At 41.3% G+C, this 25300-nt stretch overlaps 1 protein-coding gene across 1 annotated transcript in view; it reads right to left on the bottom strand.

Annotated features, from left to right (window-relative positions):
- LOC121411497 (protein TANC1-like) overlaps nt 1-25300 on the bottom strand; it is a 95084-nt gene that overhangs the window by 14090 nt on the left and 55694 nt on the right. The window contains 15 exon segments of the mRNA XM_041604261.1: nt 261-518; nt 1089-1182; nt 1722-1901; nt 2221-2457; nt 2864-3104; nt 6008-6192; nt 6595-7245; nt 7247-7387; nt 7718-7854; nt 8299-8577; nt 10501-10623; nt 11313-11663; nt 12124-13929; nt 21094-21255; nt 22926-23027. Of these exon segments, the coding sequence (XP_041460195.1) occupies nt 261-518; nt 1089-1182; nt 1722-1901; nt 2221-2457; nt 2864-3104; nt 6008-6192; nt 6595-7245; nt 7247-7387; nt 7718-7854; nt 8299-8577; nt 10501-10623; nt 11313-11663; nt 12124-13929; nt 21094-21255; nt 22926-23027 (4947 nt within the window).

The following is a 25300-nucleotide window of genomic DNA, read 5'->3' as shown; positions in this document are numbered from 1 at the left end:
TCTCTCAGCATTTTACATTAATGAAGCATTAATTACCCTGGCTTTAGCGGAAGTGTTATGTCTACTATGTTTCAAGGAATAAATTCTTGCCAGGACCCCATTCACCTCACCTGGGTAGAGTTCAGTACAATACGGATAAATTTCTTGCTGAGAGATATCAATGTCAGGAGTAGGATTCGAACCTACGTCTCTGATTGAAAGGCAAGAGTTAGAACCACTACACAATCACGCCTCCACAAAATAATGAAATCTTGGCTAACCTTTACTAAGAAGTACTTCGAGGACGGCAAGGTGTCCCTCTCCGGCCGCAAGCATGAGGGGTGACCTTCCGTGCCGGTCAGTGTCCTCCAGCGAAGCATGGTTGAAGAGAAGGATGTCCACTATCTCCCATCGGCCTTTCCTGACCGCACAGATCAGAGGGGTCATCTGGGATTGATTGCTCTTCTGGACCGACGCACCTCGCTTCAGGAGAAGCTTGACCACCTCGGTGCGCCCCTGACTGCAGGCTGCCGTCAATGCTGTAAAACAAAGGAAAATCGCTGATTGATCTACACCTGCTTCGTCTCATCCCACGTGGTCTAATCCCAGTTCATCTCTGACCACTTCATCTACTCTTGTCATTTATAGACAATTTGTGATCCTGTTTTGATTTCCAGCATGGCTATACCCATTTCATCTCCACTCCACTCTGTCTCTCTGAATAGATGAAGTGTTTATGAACCAAATTTTCATTAGACAAAATAAAAAGTAATCAATAGAAGAGGAACCTAGACCAAATTGATAGTAGATCAAGCCCACATGGCACTAGTCTATCTGAGATGTAGACCAAATGCTGGAAGACCATGAGAATATACACCAGCTCAAATCCTAACTATAACCAGAGTGAGATATAATTCCTTAGTATTTGTAGAGACTTTGAAACCTTGGAATATACCCTTACTGCTGTGTTGGTAAAACCTATATCATTCATGCATGACTATGAAATTTACATGACAAGGGGAAATCCTCACAACATCACTAAGGGAAATCCCCAAATATCACAGAGGGAAATCCCCATAATTACATCACTGAGCTTTTATTTTTTTTACCTGTATCTCCATGGAGTGTATCTGGTTCATCAACACTCAAAAGGCTGGTGGTAGGAGAATTAGGATCTGTGAGATCCAAACAGTACGTACAGATCTGTGAGAAATGAAAGCACATAACACTTAATAAAAGGGCCTTGATTTCTATTTACTTACTTAATACCACTAGGATAGTTTGGATTACTTGAATTGAATTAAATTGAATAGGTTAATTGTCCATTAAGGAAATTTGTGATACAAAATTACAATTTACCAAGAGCGTCAAGATGCCTCATCGCTTCAACTCCCCACTACTCATCTACTCTTTGCTGCTCACATATTCAAACTGCCAGGACTTCTTAACTTATCTCATCTAAGTCTTCATTTTCATCAGATTTGCAGTCCTGTTAGGAATCCACCTTACATTACAAAAGATACTTCTCACTCTCATCTATCTCAATCTCACCTTTGAATTTTAATCTCTATCACTCCATCATCCCAACAGTCCTTTTTAGGACTAACCACAACCAAGTTCAAGTTGATGAATCAATTAATAGCAAGACCAAGCATAGAAATATCAGGAATTATTTCTTGATCAAGCAATCCTTGATATCAAAGAAATCAATCTTAAAAACTTGATCACTTTTTTTTCTTTACCTCTTTATGACCAGCTCCTGCCCCTGCTACTAAGGCTTGCTGTGCTACTGATTTATGGGTCAGCTGGGTACGGTCATCTTTCGTCCAATCACATTGAAGGAGGAAGCTCAGGACAGGTAGATGACCATGGTCAGCGGCATGCACCATAGCACAACGTCCACTCTTGTCAGTATGGACAACCTAGTAAAAAAAAGACAATGAACAGTTATTGAAATAACTTCCAATAATTCATACCAAATTGGAGGGTGAGATGTCCAAGGCATGGAATAATTACCAATAATTTCCAACATGCAAATCTATCTAGGACTTGATTGGTCTAAAATATCAAAGTCATCACTAACTTAAAATGATGATGCCCAAACCTAGAAATACCCAGAAACAGTTAAAAATAATATCTGGTTAATTTCCCATAATTACTTTTGCTCAATTTACTCAAGAGATTCATCCCATGCTTAATTTTTCATGCATTCTGCCATATTGCATTTGTTTCATAGCTTACCTTAGACTTCTTAATAAATAACATCCTAACGATCTCTAGGTGTCCACCTGCCGCTGCATGACACAGGGCAGTCATTCCCCGATCACACTCGGCGTCCACGTTAGCTCCAAACTCCAGCAACAATGATACCATCTCAGTATGGCCCTCTCTGGCAGCCACGCACAACACAGGGGCGCAGTTCAGAACGTCTGTCCGCTGATTAGGGGAAGCCCCAGCTAGCAGTAACAATCGGCTAACCTATATGATAAGATAATTCAACAATGTAAAATCCATGCATGATACAGATTAGATGAAACAAGAAAAGAATTGCTTTCCTTGTTTGCATTTTCACAGCAGATGGCACTTTGAAGAGCTACTTATGGAACACAGAAACGACTTTTTGTAATCAATATCAGCGATTGTACTCCTCTTTCAACTTGTCTATTCGCAACTGTGAAGTTCAAAACACTGATCAATATTAGACAACAAATAAAACTAGCAACTATTTTAAAGATATATAATATATTATTTCAATTCATCTATTTCATAATATAGCCATGATCAATGTTCATTATCATGAGACCTTGTGGGTCGAACAACTTACTTTTCCCTCTGAGACTTGTCTCAGTATAAATTAAATTCTATTATTTTATTTTATCTTTACCTTGATATTAGGAAAGAAGATATTCCTCCTCATAACGAGACTAGCCGAGAGGTCTTCAGCGTTGAGCTTCATCCAGATTGCTTGCAGTTCTCTGGCTGTGAAGTGCCCCACAGGGAGGTGGCGTCCTACAGTCTTGTAGATATGAGCTTTCAGGATGTGATGACCTAGCTCGAACGACTGATCACGCCCAAGACGACGCCCTCTACGACTCAACCAGAATGCCATGGAGGCATGCCCACTCCTGAAAGAACATTAAAAACAACAATTAATACATTTTGAGGACAATAAACCGTAATATATCTGTGTTAGAATGTAGAGGTGGCTATTTTGAAGAATAGGAAATATCAATGAGCCTATAAAATAATTGTTGGTAGTCCAAAACATAAGAATTAGGATAAAATTGTGGTTTTATGTTTAACCCCCCCAAAAAAAAAAAAAAAAATTGGTGGAGTTCTCATGGGAGTGGAGTTTACTACTTGGCAATCATCATCTCATATACACATGCATCTCAATCTACAATATTAAAGAACAAGACAAAAGTCACCCCAAAACAGTTGCATGTTATGTATTAAAAACAAAGTCAATTACACTTAAAAATACAGAGGATAATACTTGTGCACATAATGCTCCATATATCAAGGTTGTCAAAAGTTAATCATGTGATAAAGTGTAGTTCCTCCATCAATCACCACTCATGTTGATGAAACTTATGTCTTATTTGCTGATCATTTCATCCCATAGAGGCATAATGCATTATAAGTAATTTTGAGTAGGTGCAAAATGAAGTCATTTCTCATCAGTTTTTTGTCCATCTTTCTTCATCATACGCAGTGATAATTAGAGTCCTTTGTAACATCACAATTACTTTGCTCGTGTAAGATCTAGATGTGCGCACAGTTTACATATGCACTACCATAAAAGTTTTGAAAACAAAAGTTCCCCCCGATAGTTTGGTTAATTCAGTTATTCATTAAATCAAGGTGATGGTAAAATTCCTTTGTTCAGTGTGTAAAAGGGTCATCATGAATACATAACATGCTAGAGTAACAATACAGCCCTGTTACATAAAGCTTAGCGATTGATGGTAAGCCTGATATCTACAAGTGAATTGAATTGAATGATTACTGTGCATCATCAATTGTGAAAATAAGCCCATGATTAATCACTAAGCTTCATGATACGGGGCTTAGGAAGATAGATGTTACAAGTCTACTACATTAAAAAAAGGCTACACCGCAATGTCAATGTATAATCTGTATCGGAAGCAGGGTTTATAAAAATATCAACAACTGGCCAATTGGGTGGAAAAGATAACATGAAGAAAGACAATGGAAAGGATAAATTAATGAAGAGACGAAGAGCATTGCATGAAAGTTATGTTCAATCAACCATTGAAGTTCACAAACACACATTTGAAGTTGATTTGCTATTGTAACCCAACTTTCCAGCAATGCCTTACATTTAATTTTCTGACTTTTCCTTGATTTAAGATTGAACGGAAGTTCCTTGCAATGCTCGATAAGTGTTAGTAAAGACAAGCCTACCATGACAAGACATAACAAGAGGAGATATTATGGTGACACAACATTTGCTCCTGTGACAATTGCTCCGGGCTTTATGTTGTCAAAGGTTAGGGTTGGAAAAGGGTTTCATGAAAGGTTTAGGGTAGGGTATTGTGTTAAGTCCAGAGATGAAGTTAGTCATGAGATAAGTGTGTGGAATTTATAGCGGAACAATTGTCGCCGGAGCAAATGTCATGGAATCGATATTATTGGGTAATGTTGAGATATTCAAACGCATGCGGAGGGTCACAGGCAATCACAGGCAAGCATATTACCTGTAATCACATATATAAGTAGGGAGAGTCCCTGCTTCACGGTTACTTGTTTCACCCCTACACAGAAATGGTTGATTCCACAGGGCAAGGGGAAGTAATAAATACATATTGATGAGGAAAACAAAAGAAGCAAATAAATAAGATATCAAAATCAAATATAGCAGAAAGCAATGGAGCAAGAAAATCATATGATTAAAGAAAAATAGTGGGGATGACAAGCACAGCATGATGTATATACAAGGATTTATTCAAAAGCTGATATATTTTGAATGAATATAAATAGAATATAAATAAAAGAATACAAATTATATAAATATATACAGAAAGGTATTAGAGATAAATATCCAATAGCAACAGCACGGGTGAGATACACAGGACGATACGTACACAACAAATGTTATTTCGTGAAGGTTTTTTTTTTAATGTTTGATAAAGAATTTTAGCAGCAGAGATATAGAACTAATGCAAAATAATATTTTATCAAAGGTACATTGACCTGTCAAATTCACAGTGAATGTAAAGGATGGGATTTCATGAAAGTTGTGAAAACTGACAAGTTTATCATTCCCTGACAGTTACCATAGCAACTGTCTGAGACCAATGACCCATTTCATAAAGGACTTGCAACTGTTGTAACTTTGCCATAATGGCAACTACCATGGCAACAAGGCTCAGCAGCCAATCAGAATCAAGGTTTCTATGGTAGTTGCCATAATGGCAAAGTTACAACAGTTGCAAGTCTTTTATGAAACGGGCCCCAGAGCTCTTCATCCATTCAAAGAAAGGATTTCACGAAAATTGTCAGAATGAATAAGTTTGTCAGTACTGAAACTTTCATAAAGCACCCAAGGAGGGCAGCAGATGGATTCAAACAGGAAGGACTCCCCAAGGCAATTGACATAGTCATGAATAGTCATATACAAATCTTTGAATTGTATTTTTTTTCAGATTCTTGCCTCAATCTTTTTAGTTAAAAAAAAAGAAGAAAAATTGTTCAAGACCATAGTCTAACCTCTGTAAATGGTGTTGACTGTAGTTGGCTTACTGATTGCGCCACACCAATCGAGCTGACTGATGTGTCGAAAATTAATCCACATCCTTACATTTTGTGTTTCCATGAACATTCATGAGACCTACTGAATAAATCCTATTATATCGTCACTCTACGTCAATCACTTCGGTACCAAACTGGAGCCTATACAGTCCTTCCCCATTCGAATACACTACCCTCTGAATCCAAGGCAAGAGTCAGTCCCCTAAACCATGACACAGAACAGTATCATTATCAACTTCATCCTTTTACATACCTGTGATCACAGAGGAACTTGGGATTGTCTCCGTCGTCCCTCCTGATGAGCCACTCCCTGAAGGAAGGGTGGTAGAACATACGGTAGTTGTCTCGTCTGGGGCACAGGAACTCACAGATCAGCTGGAGACGCTGCTGGAATTCCTCCCATTGCATGTAGTCTTTCGTCAAACTGGCATTGGCAGCCTAGAAAACAGAAATGGGCATTATGTTGTAACATCGTCTATGTTGGGGAAAAAAATAAATCTAAATTGAAATTGATTTGGTGTTAAAGATAACTTATTTCACTTAGAATGGACTGTTCAAGACATATGTCTTAAAATTTTAAGGATTGACGACAGTTCAGAAATCTTCTTTCACTTTAATATTTCTCTACAGATTTACGAGGCTGTTAGAAAATGCAGCCCAGTATTTTCCGAGTAACTGTGGCTAGCAAAATTTGACAAAAGTTTCCAAGAGCAAGGATTAGATTTATAAGCTTAATTGTCATTCTAATCATTCACAATTGTGAGACAAGTATAACTAAACTACTTTTCTTCACAATCAAACCATGGACAATAATGTTGGAAAAGTTCCTTTCCATCTCACCTGAAAGAGCAGTTCATCGCTGAGAGGATAGAGGGAAGCTAAAGCTACATTGAGAATTGGGGTAACCCTCTCAAAGGCTCGTATGGTAGGGAACTTGAGATTGCACTGTAGCAGGAAGATTTCAGAGAGGTTAATGGGTAACACCTTGTAGCTGGGACTCTTCATGACAAGGTAGCCTTGCTCTATCAGATCCAAGGTCAGCTTCAGGTATAGGAAACAACCTCGGCTCAGCGATTGCAAGTGACTTCGGAACTTGGCGATCATCGACTGCTCCACTTTCCCATTGAGGGATACATTAGTCCTTAACGTGTTGCTCAACTGCAACCTATGGCTGATGTAGAGCTCTGCATCCTTCTGGATGAACTCCGAGTTTGACACCTTGTCCAGGGATATCCTCTGGATAGGCATCATCTTGGTGAGTTCCGCAAATGAGCTTCGGACGGTGATGACCAGCTTCAGCCACTGCGGGAATCGGGACATGTGGCGTGCCAGGAACGAGGCGATGGTGTCCCCATAGTCCGATTTGTGAAACTCGGCATCACTGAGGCCATCGACGAGGATGAGGCAATTGTCCATTGGTATCTTTCCCTGAGCTTTGAGGAGACTGAGTGGTTCCAATATTCCCTTGATGAAGGCATCGCTGGGGTTCTGGGGTGCACTCTCTCAAGGTGAGGTGTGTCTGTAGCTGGGGTTCATTCAGTAGCATCTCACGATAGACACCGAGACACTGGACAAGCTGGGCAGCCATGTTGTGGATGAACTCCGGAACCAGACATGTAATGCTGTTGTCAGCCTACAATTGAAAAGAACAAAGTATGATTTCAAACATCTTTCACGATCTGATTTTCTTTTTCTTTTGAATTTGTATGCACTACTTCAATTTTCAATAAAGATACATCATCGCCTAGCTGGTAGAAAAATGACGGGTTGTGGATTCTTAGTGTTTGCCAAATTCATGTGTTTGCCAAATTCATGTGTGGCTGGTATGAGGGTGTTAGCTCAAACACGCCCTGCCCAAAATGTACAGTGCATGCGAGAGTTGATGCTCTTCTGCCTGAATGGATTTGACATATATGCAAAATTCTTAAGCCAGGGGTCGAAATAATCTAAATATCCAACCCACCTGACAGACATGGAAAGCAACTACTTGTGAGGCGAGTGACATAAGGGATTGTTCAGACTGTTGCCTTGCTCGTGTCATAGTGCCACTACTGTTGTAGACGTTGCTCTGGGAAGTAGAGTTTGATACATCAGAATTGCCTACAGGAAAACAACAAAGAATAATATTACAAGGTGTGCTAATATAATTCATGAAGGACTTGAAAGGATCTGTGGAACATGACCGTAACAAGTACTGGAATTTGAAGCAAACCAAAATGCTTTTTCAATCCACTGAATAATAACAAAATTATAACAATATCATATTATTACAATTTTACATTACAGTATATTTTTCCTTTCTCAATGGTGGACTACTCTTCCATATTGAAGTATAGGGCTCCTTACTGAGGGGGTAAAGCTGCCCCCTTCCATGAAAGATATCCATGAACAAAATCAAGCCAACCATTTTCAGTTATTTGTAAATCGTTCTTCTGTTGCATTATGATTTATCTCTGATATACAAGAAATGAAACCTCACTTGAACTTGAAATTCATTATAGCGTTACTCCAAAGCAGTGACACAACCGATAACATCATACTTACTTGCTGCAGTGACATGAATATTGCTGTTAATGAGGAGACTACTAAGTGTACTCAGAGACACCATCTTGGCGATGACTGAAGTCTTTCCCATTCCTACATCACCCAGTATCCCTAGCCCCTTCAGCTTGGCCGCTAAGGTCGGATCCTTGCCCAAGCAACGCTCCATCTCTGGGAACAGCCACTCCCGTCCAACGAAGGCAGATTTCTGGCTGAAGCCCGGAATCTCAAAAGTCATGGGACGCAGGAGTAAGTGCGTTGGTTTTAACGCTTGCATACGAGCTGAATAAAGAAACATTTGAATCAAAGATCTACTGACTGCATACTCGGCTCTAAACATAATTTTGAATATATGACAAATTTAGTGTGTATAGGAAATACATAATCCACTTTATGTATTTTACAGAATTTTAGAATTCATCATAGACAACGTGCAAAGGAAAAATATAACTTTTAAGATAATCATTTGTGTGTTTGCCAACCACAGCACCCAAATATCTGTCTGTGACAAAATGTGTTTAGCTCTTTGGAGAAACTTTGACCTTAGATTGAAATCTTTTTTGTGCAAAATGAAAGCACACTGATATGAATAATTTGTGGAATTCTATTCTTTTGAAAGTGTCAAAGATATCAAATAGTAATGTCAAACTATTTCCTTATAGAAGTCAAGAAACCAATTTCTATCAACTGTTGTCTTTGACTTTGAACATTGCATATGTGTTTGAAGTAATTAGCCATGCAAAATATTCCACTATCATTTTGCACCCTTCACAATGAAACATAAAAATATGCAGCATATCTCACTGCTATTTTTTTGTAGGCCTTCCAAATTTCTTTTTCCTCAAATTTCTGCCTTCGACAAAGTGACCAAGTCTAGACCCATGTTATGTAGAGAATACTGTACAAGATATTAAGCACAAGTGCTTATTTTCTGCAACAAACCAAGTAAAAATTAACTAAGGACTTATGTATTTGTTTTAAAGGCCTAGGACCCCGTTTCATAAAGACTTCTCATTACAAAAATTGCACAATTTCTATAAAAAGCTTACCATCAGCCAACCAAATGACCGATTTCAGTAGCTTTAAATTGTTATTGCAGATTTGTTATTATAACAAGTTTCATAAAACGGGCCCCAGATCGGGTATACTTTTGAATCACTAGTAATCGTAACTGTAACAAATGTTTTTTACACCTGTTGTCATGTGCTTATATCAACAAACCTGTGATTCACAAACATAAATGAGCAATGATTTGTGATAACCATTCCACCATTGTAATCATAAACTCTCGATCTACATGTTGGAATCTCAGTATGCCCTTCTGTACTGTATAACCACAGCAAAATATTCTATTGCAATTGCAGCCGAGAATGAAAGTAAAACACATACATGAGAGCAACTACCAGTGCTGAAATGAACATGTAGAAAAAAAGCTGGTACTTTGTGGCTTTTTTTCGAATCATACCCTGGCTGTATCCAAAACAAAAATTAGTTTCCAAAATAAAGGTAAAGAAAGAATTTGCGTAAATGTGATAGATGCACCGCAAACCATATTTATGAAGCAGAAGTGAATAGCAAAAGTGATTTGCAAATATAGATGAGAAAGCAACTAGTAGTGATTGCATCATCGAACCATAGATCATAATCTTCACAAGTCTTATTCCATCCATAAAGGTACAGCGTTTTAGGAGACATTTTTTGCTGTTTCTCATCATCCTGTTTGCAAGCAATCACATGGAATGTGATTAGAATGGCAAAAATGTACTGAAAATAATAGATACCAGTTCCAGTGCAGTTTATGTGCTATTCCTGAAAAGTATTTTTTTTTTGTATAATCAACTTTTCTTGAAACAAATCAAACCAGATATATACACAATATACATGTATTTAAGAATTATTGAGATGATGTGTAAAACAAAAGGCAGAACAGGGCCCCATCTTACAAAGATTTACAATAGCAATTGTGGACAGCCAGCAACGTTAAAATGTATTATGCATTTTTGTTCAAAATATTTACCTTCTTGCAGCCGGATGATACCAACCTTTCATTCATATTTTTTTAATAATGTCAACACTGAAACACAAAAAACATTTTGTAAACACTTTTTGTTTTGGATATTACTGCTTATAAGAACTGGTCCATTGAACCAATAGTGTTGTCTTTATTCATATGACCAGTTTCATTTGAAACTGAATGATTGCTACCTTTAAAATCTGGACTGAGCTTATTGCCATTTTCCTTGTCTCTTAGTGACCTCCTAGTGAAAGTGCGTCGACCTTGAAGCAATGACATGTCATCTGTGGCTTCTGGACTGGAAGCAGAGGTTGCTATAGAAACCAAAGACCATGGGGGGAGGGCAAAGTAAAATCATGTGGAAAATTGAAGTGCTAAAAAGTGAGGATCTTGAAAGATCGAAGCAAACAATTTTGAATGCTGACAATGAAAAGATATTTAAATCATGAAAGATGAAAATACTGAACTCATGCACTGCAGAAAACATGTTAGCATGCTGTACACAAAAACTCACATATAGCTTCATCTTAATTCACAATTTAAGGTTATTTTTCCCCTTTTTCTTAACAATATACCACAATACAAGCAACATGCACACAATTTGATTTTGGAAAAAAGGCTTCTTTAAAAATCAAAATCCCTGCCCAATTTAATTTGGTCAGAATAAGAGCATGTTTACTTCCACATTATTTACATGCAATTAGAAGTTTTGCATTTGAGTCTTATATAAAGTTTCTATGACTCAGATATAAATTTTAGAAATATGTGTTAAAGACATGAAAATATATTGGCACTAAACCGTTTCCCTCACACAAATGTAATGAATATGCGCATGATTGAAATACGTAATCTTCTAAAATGTGATACAAACAATATTTCGCACTTCATGCTCACAATACTGCAAATGACTGACAAAAATAAACAAAGCAAAATGTGACAAAATGGCTGCCAATTTCAGCTGTGCATGTGACATAAACGAGCAAGGTGGAAGTGAATCACTTACTTGATGCAGAGCGCAACCTAGCCTGAGAGACAAGGGTGCCACGCCCACTGAGATGAACCTCTTGATTGGTGAAATTCACTCTTTCAGAAACCACAATAGGATCCTGCTTCTCCCCTGAGGAGCTCTCCTGTGACCTCTCACCCTCATCAACGACCTCTGATCCTTGACCTGAACTCTCTGCGATATTGGACCTCTTATCGCTGGGTGCCATCGAGAGTTGACCATTTGGTAATGACTGCTGAGTGGCCAATTTGACCTGGGGTTGTTTGGTGGAGTTTGGACGAGGATTTGTTGAGGTTTGATGAGTCTTTGGGGTGCTTCTTGGTGCCTGCCCTAGTCTAAACTGTTTGCCTACAAAGTGTGAAAGGATATAAGGTGTATTTCAATAAAAGCTGAAAATCATAGAACTTGTAACAAGACTATTTTAAGAGCATTTCCATCAATTAAATGTCAGCAACAAAACTATTGAGATCAATTTTTGCAGTTCACTTAACTTATCTTATGTGTTAACTTTCAAACTTTCCATTGTGAAGTCATATAAATGGTGTTGCCATTAATCACAATGTAGGAGGAAATAAAGCAAAAGTTAGTTGAAGGATTTTCCCAACCATACACTTTATTTTTTCAGGCAATTACAGGAGCGGATCAAGCCCAGATTAGACACAATAGTTAAAGAGTGTACAACTATTGCGCACAAAAATTCTGGCCCTGAAATGGTATTGTATCCGACCAGAATAGATCTGCCTAAATATTATAGTATTAACTCTTCATATTGTTACATTTGACAAAAGAAATATGAGAGAATAATTACCTTCTATGTTGGCCATCACATCCCTTGGACTTGTAGGAGTTGGTGGGGCCTGCATAGATGACATATCATAGCCTTCCATAGAGGATACGCTCGTGAACGATGTATCTCCTACAGAAGATGTAGTACTATTGAATGAAATATTACTAGTATCAGCAGAGGAATCAAGAGAAGCTCCACGTTGATGACTGGTGTTCATGATCTTTCTAGGGTGGGCCATCTTTGGTTTGATCCTGTCCACACTCTGTTGCCGCATGTGGCCCGACCCGGGTTTGTTAACATTATTTGTGCTCCTTACGTTGGAGTCGTTGGTTCCACCAGGTTTCTGCAAGTTTGGTGCGGTGTTACCGTTAATCACCGCATCACCAGGTCTACCCTTCACCCCACCTTCTAGTAACTGTTGTAGTCTATTCTCCAGGCTAGGGCCACCTTCATTACCTGGGCTCTGGTAGCTAGCAGGACGACCCTGAGATCCTGTCTTTGGTGCTTGGCCTCTGTTGTTCTGCTTGCTACGGGATTCTAAGGTATTGGACCGCATGCCTGCAACCAGGCCAGTTCTGTTGTGGTTTGTACCATTGGCATAACCTGTCCCAGACTTCTGTTCTTGCGGTCTCTGTGAAGAGTTGTCCGAAGGCAGCTTCCCTACTCTATCCTGCATTCCTGGTAATGGTGGTGGTTCTGACTGCTGCAGTTGCTGCTCGCCTCTGTTCTGACGTGAAGCAGTTGTTGGTATTGATTGCACTGTTGCGAATCTTTGGTCCGTCATTGTTTGAATTTTCCCTTGAACTACCCCATTCCCATGAGCCTGTTGTGGCTGTTGAAGATGTTGTTGTTGCTGCTGCTGCTGTTGTTGTTGCTGTTGCTGACTGAATCTCTGCTGCTGCCATATATTCTGCTGCATTTGATGCATTTGATGGTGCTGTTGAAGCTGTTGCATTTGCTGCTTCTGCTGGAGGTACATTTGTTGATGAGTTTGCTGTATTTTTAGTTGATACTGCTGTTGCTGCATGTGCATTTGATGCATTTGCTGCTGTTGCTGCTGCTGCTGTTGTAGTTGCTGTAACTGTATTTGGTTTCTATGTGGTACTTGTTGCATTGGCACCTGCGGTGCTCCCTGAGATGGTACGTTAGTCACTTGTTGTTGTATATGTCTTCCACTGACAGCAGTAGTCCCTTCATTCAAGCCTGCTCCAGAACCTTTCCTCTCAGAGCCCCTCCCACTTCCCCTACCAGTTTGACTGAAACCAGTCTGAGGGTTCTTCCCCCTTCCGCTTCCTTTTCTACTATGATTAAAACCTGAAGGTGGATTTCCCCCTCGGCCACTCCCACGTCCTGTTTGGTTAAAGCCAGGCTGAGGAGGCTGCTGATTGTAATTAATCTGATTATCGCTTGGATGCCGAGGGACCTTTGATAGAGGTTCCCCGTCTCCATCTTGAGTTCTACTAGGATGCCCCGGTATAACTACCATTCCTCCGAGCATTGGATGTCTCTGCTGCTGCTGTTGGTTAAGGCTATGTGCCGTTTCCTTGCCCTGCGTCATCTTGGCATTGTGACCATCCCCTGCTGTGGTCACCCCAGGTCGTAGAGATGGATTGATGTTTTCCTGGTTAGGGTCTGGAAGCGCATTCCTTTGCTGAGGTTGTCTAGGTGGTGGTAGCTCTGGGGGTTCAGGACCCGTAGGAGGTGGTGGCGGTCCTGGAGGCAAGCCAGGTGGTGCACTTCGAGGACCTTGACTGAAGAGAAATCCCAGCCTGTTGATAAGAGCTTCTGCCGCCTCTGCAGGGGCCGGAGGAGGAGTGCTAGTGTCTCCTGTGGATATCAGAATAACAGAAAATACATGAGAAACAATCCAAAATCTTCACTTTCACAAAATCATTTTTTTATATTCCTACAGGGAAGATGAATAAATACTGGATAAGATGTTGAATGTTGAGGATCAAAGATGGAATAAATGAAAAAAAGATAAAAACATAAATAGGGCATAAATAGCTTACTCATTAGCAAACCAACCATATATGTCCTGCATTATGAAAAGGCTTCAGGCTTCAAAAGAAAGTTGATAGTGAGAATACATTTAATGCAAAAACAAAATAAAGGAAGAATATCTGATTGAATGCAACAAAATATGAAAATACTTACCTGATTTTCTTATTTACGAGATAACTCATACATCTACTTGATTTGCTAGTTCAGCCCTCTGGACTGCCATACCCGAATAGAACTCCCAAGGATTTAAAAAGCGCGAGCGCGCCCTCTCCCGTTCGAGTAGGCTTACTACCCATGATCACCGCGCAATTAGCGTCCATCTTCCTCACCTTTCGCAAGCCCATACGTTGAAACATGTTGCTACGCAAGGCGGAGGGTCGGTGGGAGGGTATCAAGTAGATGTATGAGTTATCTCGTAAATAAGAAAATCAGGTAAGTATTTTCATAATTTACTTCAATAACTCCATACATCTACTTGATTTGCTAGACCAGCACGGACTCAAACCGTAGGGAGGCATGTTTTCAATTGTAAGCCTAAGAAAATTTAAAAGAAAAAACAAAAACAACGAAATTTAGGGAGAGGGGGAAAAAGCCGCAGCTGCTTTAAGCGCCGAAGCAGCAAATCTCGCCTCGCTGGACGGAATGTCCTTCAAGTAGAAAGAAGTGAAGGAGTTAGTTGAGCGCCAAAAGGCGGCCCTCAAAAATGTCCTTGAGAGGAATGCCCTGTATACTCAGGAATACTAAGTATCATGGGCCCTCGGCCTAGTGTCAGGAGAACAACATCACCTGCTGACTAGAGCGTAAGAATTGAAATTTGTTGAAAATTTCAACAAGAATCGTGATCGGAAAACTGAAGCTTTTAAGGCTCAGTAAGTGATCAATCGACCAATCTGAGAAGGCGAGATATCTCAGAACCCCTACCGAAATTTAAGCGTGCCGCTTGCTAGTAACTAGCATGCGACTAGCAGGGCACTCGCTTAATAAGCGAGTGCATGCTAGCGAACAGTCCCTGCTCGCTAAAAGATCGCTTAACTATTACTCTGCACGCATATCACACGCTTATTAAGCTAACCGCATGCTAGTTACTAGCATGCCGCAAGCTTGCGCAAGCTAGTCGCACGCTTCCCGCAAGCTTGGAAATTTCTGTAGGGGAAGCCTCCGCGTGGGAGAAAGCGCCCAGAATTCGATATCTGTCTCAAATGCGTGAGGGCAGAAATCTGCAGAATTCTGATAGAGAGCTGTGGTAAAAAGTTACTAGCGGTCCGAAGGGGACTAGGAACGACGGAGAGTAGGGATTTAGGAAGAAAACCACTCGTAAGGCAGACAAGGGTCGAGAAAGCGACTGAGTGCCATCCTGTTAATAAGGAATGCCGCGGACATGTTGCCTATGTAGAATAGAGCAGTCTGGTCAAAACAGCTCAACCGGGCGTGTCAGGGATACAGCGCGGTACACATCACGACAAAAGTGTGTTAGACCGAGTGATCGAGAGAGAACTCAGGATCCCCTTTCTCCCATACTGATTGAAGCACCCATCTGAGGGTGCAGTGCCCGCGGTGGAAGAGGTGGCTTGGCTCAAGCCACCATCGCCGAGAGAGCCCGTGAGGCTAGGCTGCGATGGCTGTCCGCTGGGCGGGGGAATCCCTAGCAGCAGCAAGTGTACGCCAGAGGGAGCTGGCGAAAAAAAATCTGTCACGATATTACGTGTAAACGACCATCAAGAGATGCTCTAAACGAACAGACATCGCCAGATATGATACCTCAACCGTTACATTCCCAACGGAATCGAATGAGGTAGCAACGGCCCTGTCCTATCAAGTTAGGGACGGAAACTGGCTAAGAGTGTCGAAGTCCTCGCTTGAAGAAACAAGCGAAGGAGACTTGAGGAAGTAATCACAAAATTTCCATCAGTCTGCGGTGAGAACCAGTTGTTTATGAAAACAGTCACAAGGCCTGTTTCTCAGGTGATCGTAAGAGCGAGCACCGCCGGCGCCGGTTGCGGCAGCGTGGAACAGTCCGATATCGGTAAGATAAGGAGCTCCAAAAAACTGCGGGGGGCGGCAAAAATGACGCCCTAAGCAGCGGGGGATGAGAATCTAAATTTCTAAAAGAAGAACTCCAGTGAAGTAAATCACTTACATGGAGAGGCTCATCCACAGTCGGCCCGAGAGAAGGCGGGTCGTAGTGATCGTGGTTAGGAAGGCATAAGCATACATCCATCCACTGTTACATCATCCTCGGTCGTGCGGTGACCCTGGCCACATGCCTTGCATGGAAGGAGGATGAAAGCAGCATGCGGGGCGACTCGAGTGTGCCGTGAAAAAATTTCTAAGAAAGAAGCCGATTCGACTAACGGGCACGGTAAAGACATCCACCGTAGACCACTCCGCACAAGGAGGGAGCGGCGGAGACGCCCGCAAGATTGACCCACATAGAGGGCAGTCTATAAGATAGACAGTTAGAGCTCGACCGATGGTCTGGCGGTGTACAGTTTGGTGTGAACTCGCCGACCCGGTACGGTGGGTGTGCCCAGAAAGTAGGCATAGAATGCCGACAGAGAATCCTGGGGCTTTAAACAAGTTTGAACGCGCGTACATAGCCAACAATCTCATGAGATGTACGGCGGTTACTTTCCTCCGAGATGATGTTTACCCAACCGGGAAAGACTCGGGGAACAGCTGTGAATGTCAACAGGAGGGATATCTAGCATATGAAAAGCTGATTCCTTCCACGTATTCGGTGCGGGTGCTGCCGGCGGTGTCCGGGGGGACGACCGGTGATGGCAGCTCGGGCAGGGTTCGTACGAGCCGCCCGAATACGAGACAAATAGGTTAACATAACCATAATGCACCGGGTGGTGAAGGCATAGCGATTATTAAGCACAGGAGAACTTTTAATCGCCGTGACATTCAGATCCGATATACATACTCATAAGCTCGGAGAGCTATGAGATAGTGAGACATACCGCTGAGCGGTGATGGTGCTCATATCAGAGTCGCCCTCTCTTCAGCGGCGATCGCTGGAGAACGGGTGTCTGTACTAGCCCTGACTCTGGCGTTGCAAGGGTAGGAGCTAAGTAAGACAGGGCACCCTTACTTTCGAATAGAAAGTGAGGTTCAGGCCAGAAAAGCGACGGTCCCGTCGCCTGGGCGGACGGTCCGCGGACGTGATAGGTTGTCCTCTCAAAGCAGCCAAACATTCTCACGAGAGAAGTGCGGCATGCGGTATGTAAGAGATTCATACCTCCAATCTACGGGCCCGCTTAGGGGGAAGAATGGAGAGAGTTACCGCTGAAGGAGTCGTCGCCGTATGTGAGCTTGACGTAGAGGGCGAATTCGGGAGTACCTGCATAATAATCGCCCCCCCCCCCTGCCTCTGCCTTCTCGCTAGCCTCGAGAGGCTTGAAAATTTCGAGACGGCGGCGCCGGAGCCTGGCGCTTCCGGGCAGCAGCAGAGCGGGGGTGGGTTTACACCCACGGAGCTGGCGGCTTCCTCGTCGTAGGAGCCGCCTCGTCTAGAGACGGGACCCCGTCACTCTCCGAGACCCCCAATTCGGCCGATTGAGCTCGGAGCGCCTGAAGAGGCGGGGCGAGAAAATATGGACTCCCTTGCTTCATCAATACCCCCGCTCGGAGGGTAGATGTGAGGTAGATACTTGTCAAGCAGCGCCTGAGCGCTTACTGAAAAGTCGACCGCGGGATAGGGGTTGTCCTCGTAAAGGGAGTCTCGCTCTATGGACTGAACCGGGGGGTTGTCCAGTAAGCGCCGGGGTGGCCCCGCGTGTCGGCTGGGACACGTGCTCTGAGATCGACGAAAATGCTGGAAAGCACACGCGATCTTGGGGCACCCGGTTAGTCGGTGCACTGGCTGGCGATTTAACAGAATCGCTCGAGGATTTCCCGGGTGTCTGGTGGTTATTGCCCACTTGTCTCGGTTGATGCTCAGGGGCATCGGGGTGAGTAGACGTCGAGGGTGGGGTGAACCCGCACTACTCGAAAGCAGAATGTAGCAGCATGAATAGCTGTAACATCTGACCACCGACACAAGGGTCTGAAGGAGGGACGCCCATGGCAACAGGGCTGGCCGACCTCACCTTCGACCTCTTCTTCTTCGCGGCCTCCGCCGGTGTGGCCGGGGCAGAAGAAGGCACAAGAGGCACGGGTGATTTCTTACGATTTGCCGCCCCTGGCAGGGCGGCCGTCAACAACGAAACTTCACCCGAATCTGACGGGGTCAGATTGTGGTCACAGTCTGATGTGTGACGCCTCTCGCGGTAGCAGAATGTAGCAGCATGAATAGCTGTAACATCTGACCACCGACACAAGGGTCTGAAGGAGGAACGCCCATGGCAGCAGGGCTGGCCAACCTCTCCTTCGACCTCTTCTTCTTCTTCTCTTTCTGCTGGCTCCGCCGGCGTTGCCGGGGGCAGAAGAAGGCATGAGAGGCACGGGTGATTTCTTACGATTTGCCGCCCCTGGCAGGGCGGCCGCCGACAATGAAACTTCACCCGAATCTGACGGGGTCAGATTGTGGTCACAGCCCGATGTGTGACGCCTCTCGCGGTAGCAGAATATAGCAGCATAACATGTATGACTGTACATCTGGCCACCGATAAGAGGGTCTGAAGGAGGAATGCCCATGGCAACAGGGCTGGCGACTGGACCTCTCCTTCTCCTTTCTTTCTTTCTTCTTATTTTGCGGGCTCCGCCGGCGTGGCCGGAGCAGAAGAAGGCACAAGAGGCACGGGTGATCTCTTACGATTTGCCGCCCCTGGCAGGGCGGCCGCCAACAACGAAACTTCACCCGAATCTGACGGGGTCAGATTGTGGTCACGATTAGATTGTGGTTACAGTCTGTGTGACGCCTCTCGCGGTCAGGGGCTGGGCGATCTCTCCCGATGCTGTCAACGGAGGACGACTTATACGGCAGAGATCCTGACCTGTGCCGGGGGGAGAGAACCGCACTCTCCCCCGGACTTCTGGTGACCCGGTAGCCGGTGGGTCGCATAGCCCTATGGGTGCTGCGGCGGCAGGACCTAGTTTAGGCTTGGAAGCCTTGGCTACCACTTTTTCCTTTGTCCGAGACCGTGGCACCACAGTCTCGGCCTTCCTTCTCTTAGCATCCCGAATCTGCGGTCGGATGCTGATCGACGCACCCTCATACTCACCGCCGCTGGGCGCTCACCGCGCGGCGTCCCTCCTGCTCGCCTGGAGGCGGCCGACTTCTGTAACTTGCAATCGGGGCGGTCCCCGTGGAGGGCACCAGGTCCTCTGGGGCTGTGTTAGTCCCATTCAAAGATACCTCTCTCTACCCTGAAAAAGGAAAAACAAGAATTTTTCTTTTTCTTTTTTTTTTTTTTTTTTACAAAGATCTCGCTTAGATTAAAAGTGGAGACCGGAGTGGTCTTTCCCTCCTCCTAAAAGGAGTTTGTTTGAGCAAACAGAACAAAACAAGAGGGGAGGGGTAGGGAGGAAGAAGAACCTAAGAATAGTTTAGGTATCTGCCTGTAAGAAAAAGGAGGTCGGAGACTTTGAAAAAAGAAACTCCTACAAGGTTCCCCTACTATATTCTCTTTTTTTTTTTTTTTGCCCGAAGGAAAAATTCGAAACAAAAATTCAAAAATGAATGCAAGTTCAGAAGAGAACGAAGTTTCCACCTGCGAAGAAACACAAAAACAAGCATTTCAGAGCAGGAAGAAAAGGGATTGAGAGACAAATAATTCCAGATTAGAGAAATTTTACGATAATTTCCAAGAGGAAAAAAAAGTAACCTCCTGTGGAAAGGTAAAGAAATTCAGAACAGGAGGAAGGAGGAACGTCTCTAGTAACGATTCCAAGAGGAAGAACGACACAGTAAATCCTCAAAGGGAATCGTAGAGCCCGCCTGTCGAAATAAAAAAAAATATAAGACTAGGAGGGAAGAGGGAATTGAACGAAGAAAACAATTCCGGGACAGGTCAAAAAAAATTTCTAACAGGAAGGAGACCCCACCTGTAAAGAACAAAAAATTTTTTTTTTTTTTTTTTTTAGGGGGATTGAATAACCAAACAATCATCAGGTATAATTGCGTAAGCCGAATTAAACAATCCCCGAAGCGTCTGTGAATAAAATATTAATCAAGAATTTTATTCAGAACAGAAAGGAAAAGGAATTGAGCTTTAAGATCCGCCTGTGAATAAAATATCAATCAAGAAATTTATTCAGAACAAAAGGAAAAAGGAATTGAGCTTTAAGATCCGCCTGTGAATAAAATATCAATTAAGAAATTTATTCAGAACAGAAAGGAAAGAGAATTGAAGAATTAATCAATCAATAATCAATCGAAAATCTTAATAAATCAATTCCAGAAAGCAAGGAAGGAACAGAGTTGAAGATCCCAACCTGCAAAAAGAAATAACAATAACACCCTCGACAACAAAGTGTAGAGGCTGTCTAGAATTTAATTCAAAAACGGCACCAAAGGCCACCACGCTTTGAACGTGAAGAACAATAACCATGACAGGTGGTGAAGGCTTGCTGCCACGTAGGCAGGCCAAGCCCGGTGCCTCGCGAACGCGCTAGCGCGATGCGGCGCGACGAGAACTCAAACGTTAGAAAAACAATTTAAGTGTCTCCAAAAACACGTCTAAAAAGTCACGCCAAGTGTAAATTCTGAACACAATCTTACACACAAATGGAAAGATTGAAATTAAAAGGAGAATGCACCACAGATAAGCAAAAATAATATACCAAAGCTCAAAAAGATTTGAGCTCTTAGGAGACTTATCTGAGCACGTCTTGACAGGTGGCTTGCCGAAAGCAAAAGAGGAAGATGGACGCTAATTGCGCGGTGATCATGGGTAGTAAGCCTGAACGGGAGAGGGCGCGCTCGCGCTTTTTAAATCCTTGGGAGTTCTATTCGGGTATGGCAGTCCAGAGGGCTGAACTAGCAAATCAAGTAGATGTTATATGAAGTTAATTACGAAGTAAAAAGGAGAGAAAATACTGTACCATGGCACGAGTCACAGAGGCTGGCATTCTCTGGGATGTCCTCATAATCTGAATCAGTGCCAATATTTGATCCAGGTCCAACGGGTGGGGCAGCTGCAGGAGGAGGAGGAGGAATGAAGAATTTGGGGGGAGGGCCATCACAAGACTTGCTCAAGGGTAAATCTATATACAGAAGTTTGAGAGGTAAAATCATAGTAATGAAGGAGGAAAACGCAAATCATAAATAGAGGAGTGAATAAATGAGAGGATTCATGCAAAGGATATTTTCATGATGCAGAATAGAGTTGTGTAACCAATTTCAGTATGTACAGATTCTCATTTGAAAGCCTGACAAACACTTATTTATCATAAACTCATAAAATATTAAATAGATACATTAATGAATAAATAAATATAAAATATATACAAAAATAAATATACAAATATTTCAGAATTGTATTTTTATACAAAAGGATCTAGGATTCTCAGACATTTTGAAAAACATTGGCAAACTAATCAAGATACTTAATCCAAATCATTCCAAAGTTCAATTATTCTTCTTCATTTGGTTACCCAATACATGAAAAAATTCATGGATAGATCAGCAAAGATTTTAGAAAATCTGTACAATTGGTGTGTTGTAAATGAATAAAATATTAATATGTGAACGAATTGAAACTCATCTTCACATCATCAAATCCAAATGCATACATGAGCCAAGTTTGAAGTCGGTCGTTAATGTTTATAATATTGAATGACTGGATATTTTACTTGAAACATTTGTAGATATTGGCATTATGATTCAGGGTAGGAAATTTTTCAGGGCTGTTTTTATATCTTTTGCCACATTAGGGTGATTACTGAATAATTGGGGTTATTTCTTTCACTTCAAGGGCTACTTCATTTGCTCAATGAGCAATAATGCTGTAAAAGCATATATGCTGTATGCAGAATAATGATGTTGTAAATGTTCTTGAATATTGTTTGTGGCAGATATCAAGGCAACTTTAGACTAGAAATTTGATGTGTCCAAAGGACACAGATGCCCCAGCTTAACATGATCAGAAATCTATTCAATGTGGTTGAACTTAATACCATGCAGAAACCAATATGCATATATAATGAACAAATTTAGACCTTTGAACCAACTCCCATGTATAATGAGCTATGACCTTTGACCTTTGGACTCCGAATTCGAACTTAGCCTGTATTTTGCTGTCGTCTACCTACACACCCAAAATTTTCATAATCCATTAAATATTTTTCGAGTTATTGCATGGAAACCAAGTGGGGGTCAGACGGAAGGACGGACAGGGGCAACGCTTAAAGCTAAATGATAGTAGTTGCAGTAAAACACTAATTTCGTGAGAAAGTCTGTAAAACTAGGGTTAAGTATGACTATATCATCGTGGATCTAGATCTGGTACAGTTACATAAACTGAACTTTGTGAAATCATAAAATCTAAGCTAAATACAATCACATTGAAGATCACCAACACAGATAGGCACACGTGGGACAGTGTACATTATTATTGCTGGAATAAAGACCCTACGGAAGTGACCGAATCCGCGCTTATTTTGCTTATCTCTCAGCAATCAATTTCTTCCAGAATCCTTTGGCACATATTTTTTATTCATACGAACACTTGGGTGTTCATTATATTATTATTTTCTGTAAAAAGTGATTTTGAGATCGTTACCAGAACTGGAATTTACCTTTAATGCCCCCTCAGGACTTTAAAAAGATGGCTACCCAAAGCATTCCATTTTGCAGATTTTAGCGGCAATCTTGGCGCTGTCATGAGAGCAAAATTTCCCCGTCACCTTCATGTATTTTTTTTCTAAATATTTACCTGTTCTATCTTGCTTCTGGATGGGGTATGAGGGTATAGGTGGTGTGTTCACACGAGGCTCCTCAAAGAAACGTTTACTTCTTTGACCACTAGCGATTGAAACTGAAAAGAAAGATGAAATAAAGAACAATTTAAAATATAAATCATATAAAAAAATGCATATTTTAGAAGTAACATATATACTTCTTAATAATTGTTCCAGTTGATACAATTTGCAAGAAAAACAAATCATTCATTTTTTAGTGAGGAAAATTATGAAACATTGATTTTAAAGTTAAAATAAGTTTTGCCCCGAAATGACACTGAGATATACTTCAGTCTGAGTGAGATATAAGTCTGGTGAGAAAATATAAAAGCTTCCATTTCATTAGGGCCGTCTGACACCAAATTTATTGTGGGAGCCCTAATATTCCAAATATTTTACAACTATGGCACATGAACTCTTTGTGTGAACTTGAAGTGTATTAAAGTTGTTTTTAATACTTTCTATCAGTAGTGACAGTTTGCCCCCACCTTAACCAAGCATAATTTTTTATCTCCCATACAAACTATGCGGATTGCCATAATCAGGCTTTTGTATATTTTCAACCAAGAAAAGTATTTAATAAATTGCACATGAATGCCTTGCATAAATACTTCAGAGAAATGAACATCAAGGATACACAATTTGTCCTTTAAGAAAAGGATACTCCAGCTACATTGAGGTCTATATTGTTGAAGAGGAATAGGAAAGAAAGCAGATATTTCCAAAAAATAACTGCCATAGACAGAGGTAAATTTATTGCCTACGCAGTCTGATGTTATTAATAAACAAAGATTTATTTTCCTGCTAAAGGAGAGGGAGAAAGTAGGGTAGATGCTACTGATACACTTGATCAGGAAAGGTAGGTTGTTTCACGTAGTCTACTGCAAGTTAGGCTGAAGTGCCAACATGCATATGAGTTTTAATGTGTAATATTATTTGATGATATGTGGTATAATACATGTATGTCACATACTACATAAAGCTGGGAATTTGAATTCAGTTTTAAGTCAGACTTAATTATCTTTGTGAAAAACTCCCTATTTTTCCCTTTTTCCCCGTAAAATAATGTCGGAAGTGATTTGATTCCTCCGGGAAACTGCAGAACCACTGTTACGATAATTTACTTTATTGTGATTCGATACATTTTATCATCAAAATTATCAACATTGATATTCCATAGTAAATTACAAAAGAAACAGTGAATGAGTGATGTACAATACCAGCTCCTTCTTTGCATACAGGCAAGGATATGCTTCAAATTGTTTTGGGAGGAATTACACAAAGTTTCATTCTTTTACTTTTTTATTTTATATCTGATTTAGATGAAATTGTACATTACGCTTGTTTGATTTTTTTCCCTTTTATTCAAATAAAATCATCGTTGCAGTGGATTTGGCCTTTAACACAAGAACATAAACTTTTTCTTCAATACATGTATTCATAAGCACTTTAAAAAATAATAGAACTACCTTAAAATTGACGAAGACAAAAATGAAAGAAAGAATGGAGTGTATGAAGGGTAGATACTTTCGATAGATCATTGACATTTTATCATTTCCTGATCAAAATGTCTTGATGAAACTGCATTAGAAAAAAAAACACACATAAAAAACAAAACTCCTTCTCAGAAGGTTAGTTTCTCGTAAATTGGCAATATCTCAGATAATGGCATCGATATTGCTGGCATTATCCTAGTCAGGATGCTTCCTACAGCATCGCACTCATATTTGCCTCCCTCTTTTACGTAAGCGGCCCTTCCATAAAAACATCTAATGAATGCAATTTTAGCTGACCTGAATAACAAGGAGGGCTAGGCTATCTACTATTTCCCTTGGTATATAGCTAAAGAGGTATCGGCTCCATGACTTCAATACATAGGCGTGTCTCCTCGAAAAATGTCAACGACAATATTGTGTAGAGTTTCATTAACAGAAACTTGTTGCATAATGGGTACGTAAGATTATGTGAGGTAATGGAATCTTTGTTCATCAAATATTCCTTTGTTTAGGTTTATTCCATTTTTCACGAACATACATTTACAACAATGTACAATGACATGGCAGCAAATTTCTAAAGGAAACATATAACATATAAACAAAAACCAATGCTTGAGAACTACCCAAGCAAAATATTATTTCTCCCTATCGGTTGTTGAAATACAATTTTATACGAATTCACTCTATGATGGTAACATATTTGAATTACATACACGTACAATGTGTAGTTATGCTTCAAAAGCTGATTGTATTTTTTGTGGTACATGGCCTGGAAGGAACTTGAATTACACCCTTGAAGAGTGTTGTTACTCAAGGCACATTTTTCATTAGCCCTTGTTTACAAAATACAGTAC

Source organism: Lytechinus variegatus, chromosome 3, assembly GCF_018143015.1.
Source record: "Lytechinus variegatus isolate NC3 chromosome 3, Lvar_3.0, whole genome shotgun sequence".
NCBI classification, from domain to species: Eukaryota; Metazoa; Echinodermata; class Echinoidea; order Temnopleuroida; family Toxopneustidae; genus Lytechinus; species Lytechinus variegatus.
The sequence above is the reverse complement of the archived record's forward strand: the minus strand, read 5'-3'. Positions and strand labels throughout refer to the sequence as shown.